The sequence below is a fragment of the Acipenser ruthenus genome, chromosome 9 (genome assembly GCF_902713425.1).
Source record: "Acipenser ruthenus chromosome 9, fAciRut3.2 maternal haplotype, whole genome shotgun sequence".
NCBI lineage: Eukaryota > Metazoa > Chordata > Actinopteri > Acipenseriformes > Acipenseridae > Acipenser > Acipenser ruthenus.
In genome coordinates, this window is record NC_081197.1 from 38,070,362 (window position 1) to 38,084,329 (window position 13,968).

At 34.7% G+C, this 13,968-nt stretch overlaps 1 protein-coding gene across 1 annotated transcript; it reads right to left on the reverse strand.

The window, feature by feature from the left end:
- Nucleotides 1-241: 241 nt before the first annotated feature.
- On the reverse strand, nucleotides 242-13,670 carry LOC117405411 (B- and T-lymphocyte attenuator-like). Its single transcript, XM_034008456.3, has 6 exons — nucleotides 13,518-13,670; nucleotides 7,154-7,480; nucleotides 5,724-5,762; nucleotides 4,490-4,618; nucleotides 4,016-4,056; nucleotides 242-3,458 (listed from the first exon to the last, which is right to left on the reverse strand). The coding sequence occupies exons 1-6, from the start codon at nucleotides 13,585-13,587 to the stop codon at nucleotides 3,060-3,062; spliced, it is 1,005 nt and encodes a 334-aa protein (XP_033864347.3). The 5' UTR covers nucleotides 13,588-13,670; the 3' UTR covers nucleotides 242-3,059.
- Between the last annotated feature and the right edge of the window lie 298 nt (nucleotides 13,671-13,968).

The following is a 13,968-nucleotide window of genomic DNA, read 5'->3' on the forward strand; positions in this document are numbered from 1 at the left end:
CCCCAGTTGATTATAGTATGCATTGTCATTATCTCTTTTCTTTGCTGGTAGATTTGAGAGTGGAAGAAATTTGGCCAAGGTAATCACACCTATTCTTCATCAACTGATTTGGGATTGGTGACTTTGTGGAGCAATGTGACTTGGTGTTGTACAATATTTGATTACATTTAATTTGATAATATGCAGTGAACACAATGACAAAAACAGTAAAAAAAAAAGTTATTATACTCAGTAAATATATTTTTTTACATCAATTATTGTTTTATTATTAACATATGTGTTGGAACACAGTAGATATACATCGCATGTGACATTCTTTTACCAATCAAAATAAATATTTACAATAGTTTACAATTTCAAAGAATCTCCTGTCTTACAATAAGAGCAGCAGTAAAATATTATTAATTACATTTCAATGGTCTCAGTTATACAGTATAACAAATACAGTATACATCAGCCTGGTAAGAAACATGTGTTATATAGAAACGAAACATACAGTCCGGTAGCCTATTCAAATTCAGTTGATTTTGTTAGCCCACATTTCTCCTGACTGAGAGAACTTAATCCTCTAAGGCAAAAGGATTTAAGTTTAAAAACCCAAGAAGCTTGGTGTTGTTGCCACCATCTGTAATTGCAATCTATGGTGTTCATAAACTCAATGACAAGGCTAGTTATCAGTAAAGGAAGACTCCACTGATTGTTCTCATCTCTACATACAGTTCTAGTAATACTGGCAGGGATAGAGAGTGTGGGAAGGAAAGAGCATAGGGAAAGATAGTGATTTTTTGAAGCACGGAATATTTATTCAATAACATAAACCAATATGCTGAATTAAAGACAACAGAGAGTTCTGGTCAAAATCAGCATTTCCTAGTAAATGTATGCCGATTTTTCCAACTCATTAGTAACATGTATGTATTTCTGATGCCCTTTCTTTATGACAATAATAATGTAGCTGGGACCATACATGTTCAGGTAGAAATAATGTAGTTGAATGTTAACTTTCTGTGGGGAAATTGTGAACCACAGCCATTCTGCTTTATGACCCGTTCCACGCTATGAAGAGTTGCATTATAACAGGGGCTGCCCTGTGGCCAGGTACCAGTACATACAGTATATAGATATTACATTCTGTGTAAAGCTTCCAACCTGTAAATCTTTGAATAAGTAATAATCTTTACTTTTCAAGGTGCTCATTTTCATCTCACCAAGCACTGGAAACTTTTGGGATGAGTGAAATGAGCTTCTTAGGGGAAATCCCTTCAAAATAACATCTGCATAATCATTTTTCAGATTTTCCATATACTTTGTAAATTCCCTTTATTCATATAGATCTGCAGGGGCACATTATATTGTGGGTTCCATGAAAAGTGTCAGTTTTAGTTTAGTTTTGATGACGCATTAATAAGAATATGCCTGGACACAAGATGCATGCTAAGTTATGTTAAAAGCAAATTCAAACCCATAGTGTTACCATAACTGATAATACTGTGGTTTGCAAATGGCTCTGCTAGGTTTTCTTCATAGTAATATACTGGTGATATAAGGGTACAGTATGTTATAGGTATATCACCTGAAAACAAGATAATCTTGGGACTGGGGGTGTGATCCATTGGGAGGATAGATACTTGCAATTATAATACAGTTTTTGGGAAATCACATACCACAAAACACTTTCAGATTTGATCTCATGCCTGATTCAGTATACAATACTGTAAGTAGTGTTTTAATGAAAAACACAGATAGGCAGTAAGGTCTATAGGCAATAAGGTCTGTATTAAATTAATGGAACATTCATACGTGAATATATATATATATATTTTTTATGTACTGCTTTGAAAAGCAATTTACAGAATTTTGCAAATACTTGTCTGATTTGAACTGACGTGAAAATGACCCATTAAATATATTTATGAAAGATGTATTCCTTATGAAGCATATGATATGACTATTCATAAACATTTAATACAAACATACAATATAATTTCTCAGTCTGGATTAACTGTGTGCTGTAGATTGTCTTTTAAAATGTAAATAATATAAAACATGTAACATCTAATAATGGATCATTTATATAAAACACACAGTAATGTGGATTGTTTAAAGAGAAGCTGCAGGTTAAACGTCTTTCACTTGAAGAGAGGGATCATTTTGATGTGGCGTCAGTGGTGAAACAGTAACTATTCACTAACAAATGAATATACAGCCTGTTAACTGTAGGGTCCCACATGACTCTAGCTTTGGTCACGCTGAAGCTGTTTGAGGTCTCTGTAAAAATAGATTGTGGTTCTACTCAATCTAAGTCATATTGGACAGTTGACCACTTTTCTGTTTCTTAATTGCTGTTATCTTGGCGGACAGGTTCTCAGATAGACTGAAAATGCGGTTGTTATGATTAAGAATAATCACTGTCTCAACCCCTGTCATTCACATGCATATGGAGAAAGGGGGGCATTTTCTTGGTGTCTACTTACTGTATGCCATGCACTATGTCTACTTTACCTTTACAGAGGTTGTCAATTTATAAAGATTAAATGATGAACAGAGAAGGTAGCTGCATACCAGTACATTTTAAAGTAAAATTATTACATTCCTTACTGTTGAAGAAGCAGCTGCAAAGAGTGGGCTGCCACCTATTTCAGTTGCTGTTGTTTAATTTGTCTGTAGGTGTACTGTAGGTTAGTCTATATTTTCAAACATTCTTGAATTATTCATCCATAACAATAAACAATCAATTATAAGATATAGAGCAATGCTAAAAAAAATAAATCAACAAAAGAAACAATGAACTAGTGCCTTTTGCCATCACCAATTAGGCAATTGTTACCATGTGGCTGATCAAAATTGTACCTGGATTGAAACTGTTCTGTGTGTTTAAGGCTCCATTATTACTAGTATCTCCTTCCGTTTGGTTTCATAGCACCATCCAAACAAATGTAAAAACTGGATTTACAGCCTCAGATTTCAGTTCACAAGATAATTTAAGAGAAAGTAGATTTTGATTTATTTCAAGCTGCAGTCCATTCTGTCATTTTGCTCCTTTTAGTAAATCGATGTACTCAGACGTTGTCTTGTGTCCTGAATTCATTTCTGAATCGTACAGCAGCATACTCTGTCTGTTCCTCAGAAGATGCAGATAGACGCACATGCCCACTGCCTTCCTCTGTTTTATAGGCATGTCTCAGAGCAGCATACACGATGGGACAATTTTCATCCTCAACCTCCTGGTTGTAATAGATATCGGGGGGATTGACCATGATGGCCACCGGGGCTGATTCATTTGTGCTGCTAGCTCGACCCCTGCTTGAAGATGCCCGAGTACGTCTAGAAGTTCTGGAGTGGTGATCATTGTCATAGACTGGCTCCTCGGCAAGAACAGCGGGTTTAATACGATTACTGGGACGACTGGGTAAACTCGCAGCTGTGCTGGACTGGCGAGAGGCTTTAGGCGTTTTATGCTACAAAAATAAAAAAAGAAAATACTGAAATCCATGTTGATTTGAATACAGTATATAAAGTCACTTTTGGAGCTCCCATAAAGAAGTGCTTACTTACAGGATTTCAAAATTGGGCAGAGGAGGGCAAATTAGCCCAACTATATATGTGTTTTCCTTTGGTGATTTTATATCACTGGAAGATAAAAATGTACTAATTCTGGATAAAAAATACAAAATAATAAAACTGTTCAGGGCTGTTCCATTATTCTAATTTGGCTGTTCTTATACATGTGAAATGTTTTAGTCAGATGTACTGTACATGTCATGGATTTCAAAAAAAGTATGAACAGTGTATTTTTTAATCTCAATATCTAAGAAGTCAATGATCTGTTCCCCTTTAAAATACATTATTCAAAAACATAATTATTAGTATTTAAGTATTATCTGTTGATTTGGTGTAGAGAGACAGTAACATCCAGACAAGTAAGATTTACAACAGGATGTTGTGCTTGTGTTGATCATAGTTGCTTGCCCTAAAGTAAAACTAACAAAAGCATAGTTGAAAGAAAAACTCTCACCTTCTGATTTGTCTGCATTGCTTCTTTTGATTTGGGCCTCACTAAATAAAAAAAAAAAAGAAGATTATCCTCTTAATGATTTAAATATATATATATGGTCATTTTTCACAAATATCTAGTAACATCTTGGTAGCCCTTTTCTGCACTGGACCTGAATATAATCTCTTACAAATTCAAATTTAATTCAAATGTACTTTCACAATTGATCAAGACACACAGTATGGGACCAAAAAAAACAACTGTGATAGCGTACAAAATTATTCCAAATTATGATGGCAATAAATGACAAAAGGGCTGAGGGGAAACAGAACTGACCATTTACTTTAGTATTATGAATTATTTCACTGTTTTACATTTCAATCTATATTTTAATATTTATAAGTTGGTGTTTTATAACTTAATGTTTGCCTGTGTACATCAACCTTTCAATAAGCGTTGTTATAAGGACACAGGTTTTTGTAAAATGTCACTTACCTCTGTGTCCTTGTATGCAGAAAAATGAGATTAACACCACAGTTATTATCAGGATAAGTACGCCCGCACATATATAAATATATGTCAGCCAACTATAATTTTGCAGGGCAGGCATTTTTTCCTGGTCTCCTAAAGAGAAATTCATGAGGAATTCAGCATTAATGTTCGCGGCTGGCAAGGTTCATAATATTGTACCAAGGCAGTTTAGGTTGTAAGTAGTTTCCGAAGAGGGATTGGTTCACAATACAACTAGCATAGGTGTCTGACAACTGCATCTGATTTCAAAAAGACAAATCTTAAAAGGACCCTTGGTAAATGAACACTTGGGATAGTTATGCTTGGTGCATTGAAGTTAATTGGAATTCTGATGCTGATTAAAGAGGTTATGGAAGGAGATTACCTGTACAATGTTATAGGAATCACAAGTGTGACCGGGGTTGCTTTTTATACTGTGAGTAAGAATTTGAATGAAGTATACATATATAAATACCAGTTCAAATGATTCAAATAGGACAGTAATAATAATGTAATTATCTGAACAAATCAATTTTATGGGTAACAGTGATTTTACTGTATTGATTTTTTTGTCAGTTTTGCAATTTTTTACCTATATGTGGTTGATTGATAATGACTAACAGATGATTTCACAAATATATAATACAGTACCTGTCACTGCATGGACATTTGCTGTTTTTCTTTTTTGGTAACACTGTCTCTAATTATTGTGTGTTTACATAGTAGTTACTTAGTAAATACATAGATACTTACACATAATTACAATGTTGTTATGCATAGTTATAACCCTAACCCTAACAATAACTCTAACCCTAACCCTTTGTCTGACACAATTCTGTACTTACATATATTGTGCAAGTACAGATGTACACGTTAAGTACATTGTAACTATGCTTAATCTATCCATCCATCCATTATCTGTAACCGCTTAATCCTATAGAGGGTCGCAGTGAGCCGGAGCCTAGCCCAGCAGACACAGGGCACAAGGCAGGACTCCACCCTGGATGGGACGCCAGTCCATCGTAGACTATGCATAATAACATTGTAATTATGTGTAAGTGCACATGTATTTACTAAGTAACTACTATGTAAATACACAGTAATTAGAGACAAAAAGTACAGTGTTACCTCTTTTTTCACTATAATCCCCATACAAAACATAATTCTTTTTTTTTTTAAATTAATGTAAATTTAACTTGGTAAGGATCATAAATCATACCTGATGTGGTCATGTTCGGTGTGGGCAAGTTTTCTTCCTCTGAAAAGACAAAGAAAAATACTGTAAGTGTTGTGGCAGGACGAGGAGCCCTGCACATGAAAAGGGGGCGGGGCAAAGCCCTGCCATGAATGTATTGTTTATTTTTAGAACGGGGTACCCCTCCACCCCTGTGCAATTTATTTATTTGTATTATTATTATTATTATTATTATTATTATTATTATTATTATGATTTATGTGACGGTGAAGAGCTGTATATTTTGTTATTGTTTTACAGCGTGGATGGGAAGCCCCATCCGCATTAGAAAACCTTGTGCAGAAGGTGACCGTCTCCCGAGTTAATTCATTGTTTAATTGTTGCTAATCAGGAGATGGTCACCTGTATATGAGCCTGCAGCTGTCTGCACTCGGGCGGGTGTTCGGAAGTGGAGAACGAGAGCGGAGGAGACGACAGAAACGAAACGAAATGAAACTAAAATAAAATAAATCTAGGAACAGTGAAGGCGATTTGCCCAACCTGACCTGGAATACTTATTTTCTTATGGTGTTCGGATTATTTTGTTTAAACTTTTATTTTGCTCTGTGAGCAGTGTTTTTTGTTAAAAACCTTTTATTTTTGTTATTGTTTAAATAAACGGCGCACACCGCGCCTTTTGCCCTGCAGTACCTGCCTGTGTGTTTTCCTTCCTGCTTCTGGCCTGACGTCACCACTACATCCATCCTGTCACAGTTGTATATTAGGCCACGGTATTAAAATAAAATTTTGAAAGAGGAATCCTAATTCTTGAATCCACAAGATCAAGAGAAAAAAAATGTATTCAGATGCAGGGAAACAGTGGTGCATTCATTTAAACAATTTAATGCTGTAACGTTAGTCTTTAGTCTGGGGTGCACTATAAGGAAATGCTAAAATATGCTTTTATTGTCTTATCTCAACAGTGTTATTTTTTTAGATCTGTCGCTGTTTATATATATATATATATATCATGCCAACTGCATGATTTTGTAGGGTATAAAAACCCCACAGTTTTTGCATTCTGGGCTGCTGAGTTAGAAGCCCGGTTGTGAAGGTGTTCAGCCGTAAAAGGAAAAAAAGGTAGTATGAAAACCTTTTGTTTAATGTGCTTGTTGTTTTGTGTAACGTGTATTCTTTTGTATTACCGGTGAGCACAGTAGCTGCTGAAATTGATCTAGACTGTTAAGTTACCAACAACAGTCAAGAACACTTTAACTTGTAATAGACCCACTTCTTGGGTGTGTTGAAAGTGGTAGATTTTAACAATTATATAAAGCTTTATGGTGGAAGTGTGAATAACAGTTTCTACATATACCGCATACATCACCATGTGTGTATTACTTACCTTGAATGGAAAATGTTACAGCGAGAACATTTTTTTTTTAAATGATCTGAAAGATCTTTTGAAAACTCACCTGAGACATTAACAGTAGTAGAATGCCCCACACTGCTAATTCCCCTGACATCCACAGCTTTACATCGATACTGGCCGCTATCATTCAAGGAGATATTGAAGAAAGTGAGGAAAGAGACAGCTGAATGGTTGCTTGATTGATTCCAAGAAGTTTTAACTGCTGCATTCAGTGGTTTGCAGTCAGTCCCAAGTATTTTACACCACGTTACTTCAGGTTCTTCTTCACAGTAGTTTACTGTGCAGTTTATTGTCAGAGTTTTCATAACAGAAACATTCTGTGTAATATTTCGGGGCACACGAACTTCAAGGGAACATCTAGAGTCTTGTCCTAAAAATTACAAATGAAAATAAATGCACTTGTATCATATAATCTGTTACTGATACAACATAAACCTTCAGTACAGTATAACATTTGCATTTTATTTTTTTGGCTTCTGTCTTCACTGGGTGATTACAGCCACTGGAATTTACAATTGTATTGTTAACATTGAGCTGTTTTGTTTACACTCTATTCTGGAGTATTTGCTTGAGGTGTTCTGCTAAAACAATGTTTTGAGTCCTGACATTTCAGATTTATCTACACCCTCCCTGTGTTTGTAACTGAGGTTTTATTTAATTTGCCTTAGGTTCCATTCTATATGGTTTTATGTAATAAATACATTGATGTTTTGTAACTGTAATGTTATTATGCATAGTTACAATATACTTAATGTTTAAATCTTTTTGCACAATATATGTATGTACACAATTATATCAGAAAAGAGTTTAGGTTAGGATTAGGGATAGGGTTATATTGTGCAAAAAGATTTACAAATTAAGTACATTGTAATTATGCATTATAACTTTGTAATTATGTGTAAGTACACATGTATTTACTAATTAACTACTATCTAAACACACAGTAATTAGATACACTTTGTGTAAAGTGTTACCAAATATTCTTCATGCTGCAGGTTTGGAACATTTCTGTTTTGTAATTTCCTGTTGTGAGTGGCCTTTAGGGTTACAGTGTTTATGGCTTTCCTCGGCTGCTTGCAATCTTGCAATAAATTGGTGTGCTGGCTCGAACTATTGTAAATGAACCGTGTTGGGTTGACTCAAACCACACTTAAATGTGTCATCTTTAGGAGCTTATAAAAACCTGATATCTTTTTAACATGAATTGTGGCAAATCTAGGCATTTCACCCAAATGCATTGCATATTATTATAATTATTATAATGTCATTGTATGAGCTTGTATTATGCTTTGTATTATACTTTACTACTGTTAAATATAACACACCATCTCAATTTCCTAACTGTGTAATGTCTTTCTTATAACGACTTTGCTAGATAAAAAGTTGTGGTTGGGACTGCAATTTAAAATGGTTCAAAAGGGAAAAACTGGGAATGAGAATAAGATCTTATTCTATAATGAATTTAATCTGGGCGCACACAACCACACAAGCGATCCCCAGTATTTTAAATTTTAAATTTAATTGTTCACAAGTTTGCCCAATTACAGGTAATTGCCATTTGCAAATTTAACAACCTTGCATGTCTTGATCCGAGTTATTAACAAGGAACAGTAAGGGTCCGAACACCAACTCTTGTGGAACACAAGTAAATATTTTACCCCAGTCTGATTTGACACCTCCTTACTGTGCTCTGCTTTCTGTTTTTTAACCAGTAGTATACACATACATGTTCTTCCATGCATACCAGCTGAATTCAACATACATATCAATCTTTCATGTTGCTTTCTAAAAATGTAATTCAAATATATCACAAGCACTCCCTCTTATTATTGTTGAGATACTCTTCAAGCCTACTCTCTTAATACAGTATATTGCTTCCTGCAGTTTGCATGGTATAGATGTTAACCGTATGGGTCTGTCGTTGGTTTGTGGATTGTACTGACACAGTATTTGCAAGGTCTCAGTCCTCTGGAACCTCCAGTTACTAAAATGATGAATACTGTTAACAAATCTGTTTAATACAGATATGTTACAATTATATGTTTAATACAGATATTTTACAGTCCTCACCAACCTCATTACCTCCCTTAGAGATTAAACTTTCTCTTGCAATTAGTCCAAGGATTAATCTACTTTTTTAAATTATAGCAGGCCGTCTGCACTAATATACCAAGCTATACATTTACTGGGTCTGTTACGACATGTCCACAATATCAAACTTTAAAAGTTAAGACGCAGTAAAAATATGACCTGTGTTTCTGTAATTCCAACCTGGATCAAATAATACTGAAACGGATTATATGAGGTTATTCAGCAATCAACTAAGTGAAATACAGCAACAAAAGATAATCCCATCTTTATAAATGTTTTTATTTAGTTATTATGTAGAATAGCATATTTATTGGTATGTGATTGTAAAATAGATTACAAGAATTCTTGGAACACAGAAATGTTGGTCTGATAAACATGAAACCTACCGATATTTGTACTCCAGCATTACTTTTAAAATAAAATACCTTAGCGACTTATTCTCTTACTGTATGACTACATTACTTTTTTTTCAACATTTCACATAAGAGTGTTGGGAAATACAAATTAAATGTGGGATGGCTGATTTACTAAATTACTTTCGCTACGCTAATACCCTGAAAACACGTAAACTATCCGTGCTGTATAGATAGTCACTGGCAGTTCTCGCGCTTCGCTGTAACTTGGATTGCAGTTTATTTTTTTATTTTTTTTAATTTACTAGAACACTACCACAACATCTGTTACTCTTGCAGAGTGAGAGTCTGAACAGAAAAGAGAGATCAAATTCCCTTATGAATTCTAAAGCACACCCAGCCAGCGTACTTTTGTTCTATGATATGTAAACGCTTTTCCTATGCTGAGTATAGGAAATGTGTTTACTGCTGCAGTATTTGTTACAGGTAGTTGTTGAGGCTGCAGGAAGCAGACATGTTAATGAGAGGATTACTCGGTAACTGAACAATTGCAGTGTTTCCTATCAGTTTGTTATCAGACACACAGACTTTCCCAAAAAAAAACTTACTTACTTTCATGTGGGGTTTGTATTTTATTTTTCAACTAAGGATAGGTCCCTTTACCCCACGCATTCACACCTGGTAAATTTACAGTAAATACGCAGTCTGACTCCAGTGTATTCTTGGGTTGCTAGGTTTACATGATTTGCATGATAAGAATCTATATCCGAAGTACGGTCCAATTATCTGTGCTGTGACAAAACTCAAGAGATTCACAACCTTCTATTTAAATGAAATTGGACATTTTAGGACTGCCTTGTTTTAAACAAAAGAGAATCTTTCATGCAAAACACAATATAAAGCATGCTACAAATCTGGGGGTTTTCTGTCTTATTACAGGAAATAAATAAGAAAAAAAATGATAGAAAGTTTGCCAGGAAAAGCAATTATGAACATGGTCTGTGGTCTTGCAGCAATAATGATGATTCTACTATTTTGAAGTAAGTGAAAAGGTACATTTCCTGAGAGGAATACATTTTTATTTATTTATTTATTTTTAAATAAAACTATATTATAGAATTATAATGCTTTCAGGTGCAGGTATGTTTTTACTTATTGGTTTTATACCAATGGTATGGTTTTATTCCTTTTGAGGCCACCGTCTTTAAAATGTGTGGCATAGCTGGACTGCTTTTAATAGTGATAAAGTGATCCAAGGTTGTTAGGCATGTAGTGTGAATCCAGCGTAAAATCTAAATACCGTAAAACTTCAATTAAACGCCTCTGTGTTTATTTACAATATTTGCCAGCAGACCCGGCGCATATTGGAAACAGGCGATTATTTGAAGTTTTACTGTAGTCAGTGCAACCAAATGTCTAAATAAAAAGGGTACAGATGGATCAGTGTAAGAACCAAAACCAACATAAAATGCACAAAACAGCACACAATATGCTAATTTTACAGTAGCTAGCACCCTCTGCAAACCAAGTATTTTTTCCCCCTGATAATACGCCTTAAATAATCCTATGCAATGGTGATAGTGAATCCAGTGATTAAAGTTAGAGTTAAGAACAAGTCAGATAAGCAATAACACTTAATAAGCTGTGCAGTCATTGTGCAATACAGCATGCCCTGTGACAGTAAGGTACAGCTCAGCGCATTCAACACATTGCGAAGTGTCAGACAAACAGCCAGTCTGGATGTTGTGCGTTTAACATCACGCTCAGATGGCAATGAAATGGAAATTAGATCATGAGATCTAACCAATCAAAGCACTGAGTTTGTCCAAGACATTTTTGTGTTAAAAAATAATAGTCCACACAATAAAATAGATCATTTGTAAATTAAGAAAGAATACACTAACATACTAACATATGAGAAATGCGTACTGCATTAAGATGCTATTCCCTAAGTTAAACAGATTCAAGATAAATAATTTGTATTTACTTAAAAATGCTGCTTACATTGTTCATGAGGGTGTTTCCCGATGACAGTAGTACTTTTAACTTGTGTTTCCCAAAACCCTTTGATATTCTCACAAACATTTTATTTATTTCTTTACAAAAGGGTGTCTAAAGGGGTAAAGTCTTTATTTTATTAAAGAACGGTATTACTGAAGATTCAAAGAAACTGTGCTTTGCAAAGTAGCCATACATGTAAAGCAGCCATACATGTAAAGCAGCCGTGCACATATGCACTAATATGTGCATGTGATCTCCCAATGGTTTTGTAGTGTATTGTATTATAAACATCCACAGACATGTCAAGACTACATCAGAACACTCAAGAACTTCAAGAACTGAGAGAACACATAAAAGTGCACTTTGCAAAAGTTGTTCTTATGATGCTCTCACAATGTTGGTAGCTATTGGGAAACAACCTCCAGACATTAACATACTTGCATGCTCATGACAATTGACTCCTACAAATAAACTGGAGGAATGGAAACACATGTATATAACCCACACCTGATCCAGTATGAATAACCCACACCTGATCCAGTATGAATAACCCACACCTGATCCAGTATATGAGTTGGATACCAAAACTAGAAACCGAAAAGACGTCTAAAAAAATAAGATACAAAGAAGGGACATTTTTACAAAGTGGAAATACCATACAGTAGAGAAAAACAAACAATATAAGAGCAGTAAAAACAAAAAGCCCACCTAACTTTCAGGTGCGAAACCATATTTGGCCTATTACTTGTTTTCAAGCAGCTATTTCCAATAACATGCACCCACACCCAAACACACTTCCAAACTGTGAAAGTGTAAAGATTATTTTCAGAGATAGAATGGTATAAAACTAAGAAATTTGCTCAGAACAAAAATGACAAATGACCTGTTCTTGCTAGTTGTATACCTTAACAGTTATTATATTCCTCATAGAAACTGTGCCTTTGCTTTCTGCGCCGCTAGATAAAATCTCACTTATCAATAACATTCACTTCCTCATTTCATCACTCTTGGTTTGCAATTTTAAATCCCTTTTTATAAAATTGGCAAATTAATTTGTTAAAAAAACATATGGCTAACTGGTGTCACCGATTCCAGTCAGCACTAATCTTGTTCTATAATGTTATTTTAGGTAAGACAATCCAGGATTAATGCGAAAACTACTTGATTCTTTAAACAAACGTTCTGCCATCATCAGTGCATAATATAATTTAATTCAATATTAGTTGGATTACATTGTGTCACTGTATATATATATATATATATGTGTTTTTATATATGACATGCTTCCCTTTTTTGTCTATCTCTCCCTATCTTATCACATTTTGATCTGAATTTCAAATAAATGTACATTATTTGAACACTTTTGTATTTTAAGCAGCCACAGGTAACCGCATCTTGTTGACTTCTGATTCAATGAAGATATGAAATAGAAAGCTCAAGCATATTATAGTGCATTTTCAGGGTGTTCATGATGTTTAAATGTTGTCCTCATTGTAGTGAAATTTATAAACCAGAAGAAAGTAAATCAGCACATTGATGATAGCTTAATGGATGAGCGTGAACAACCTTAACAAAATGAAATGTTCTTCACATGCTTGTTTAAATTAAAACATACCTGAAAAACTATATACATGAGTGAAAACTGCAATCCCAAAAAGTCATATAGTAGATAGTTGTGATGCTTACTTGATTCACATTATAAAATCCGACGGTACCTCTATTTTTTGTTAAGGTTGTTCACTCTCATCCATTAATTACTCTATTTTGGTCATTTAAGACCTCAACAATGTGCAGTATCAGACCAGTGATCAGAGTTCTAAAACATTTCATTTAAATGTATACAGTATATACAGTATATAAACATCAATAATACAACCTCTGCCCCCCCCCTCCCCCCCCACAGTTACACAATATTTAAACTTAAATCTTATTCAATCTGTCTTAATAAATTGTATTACTTACCCTTGACTTCGATACACAGAGTAAGTAATAGAAAATAGGCCAGATCAACCCTTCTTTTTTGTAGCCACATTGCTGCTTACAGGTCCTCCATGTGCAGTTGTGAATGCTGAAGCGACAGATAGGTGTACACTCTGAGATCAAATCTGAAATGCGTGTTTGCATCACTAGTGCATCAAATGAGGAAAAGCCACAAAATGTTTTGCAAAATACGGTGTGCTTTCTACGTGTTTACGTCAGATTACTTCCCCCGCTCAAAGTAAGCTGTGGTTTTACATCCTCTTTGCAGAACCCTTCCTCTTACATAGTTTTGAGTGTAATTACTTTAGATGAGTAGTAATAAACAGCTGACCACGTGACACTTTCCTTTAAACAGGTACTGAATATATTACCGAACCACAAATAGGGCATCACAATTCAAAAACATACTGTTAATATTGACGGAGTTCTTTTT

Coding starts and splice junctions, on each gene's coding strand:
- LOC117405411 (XM_034008456.3), bottom strand. CDS start 13,587: ATGTGGCTACAAAAAAGAAGGGTTGATCTGGCCTATTTTCTATTACTT. Junction 4,619..5,723: donor ACCGAACATGACCACATCAG/GTATGATTTATG, acceptor ATTTCTCTTTAG/GAGACCAGGAAAAAATGCCT. Junction 3,459..4,015: donor CAATGCAGACAAATCAGAAG/GTGAGAGTTTTT, acceptor TTATTTTTGTAG/CATAAAACGCCTAAAGCCTC.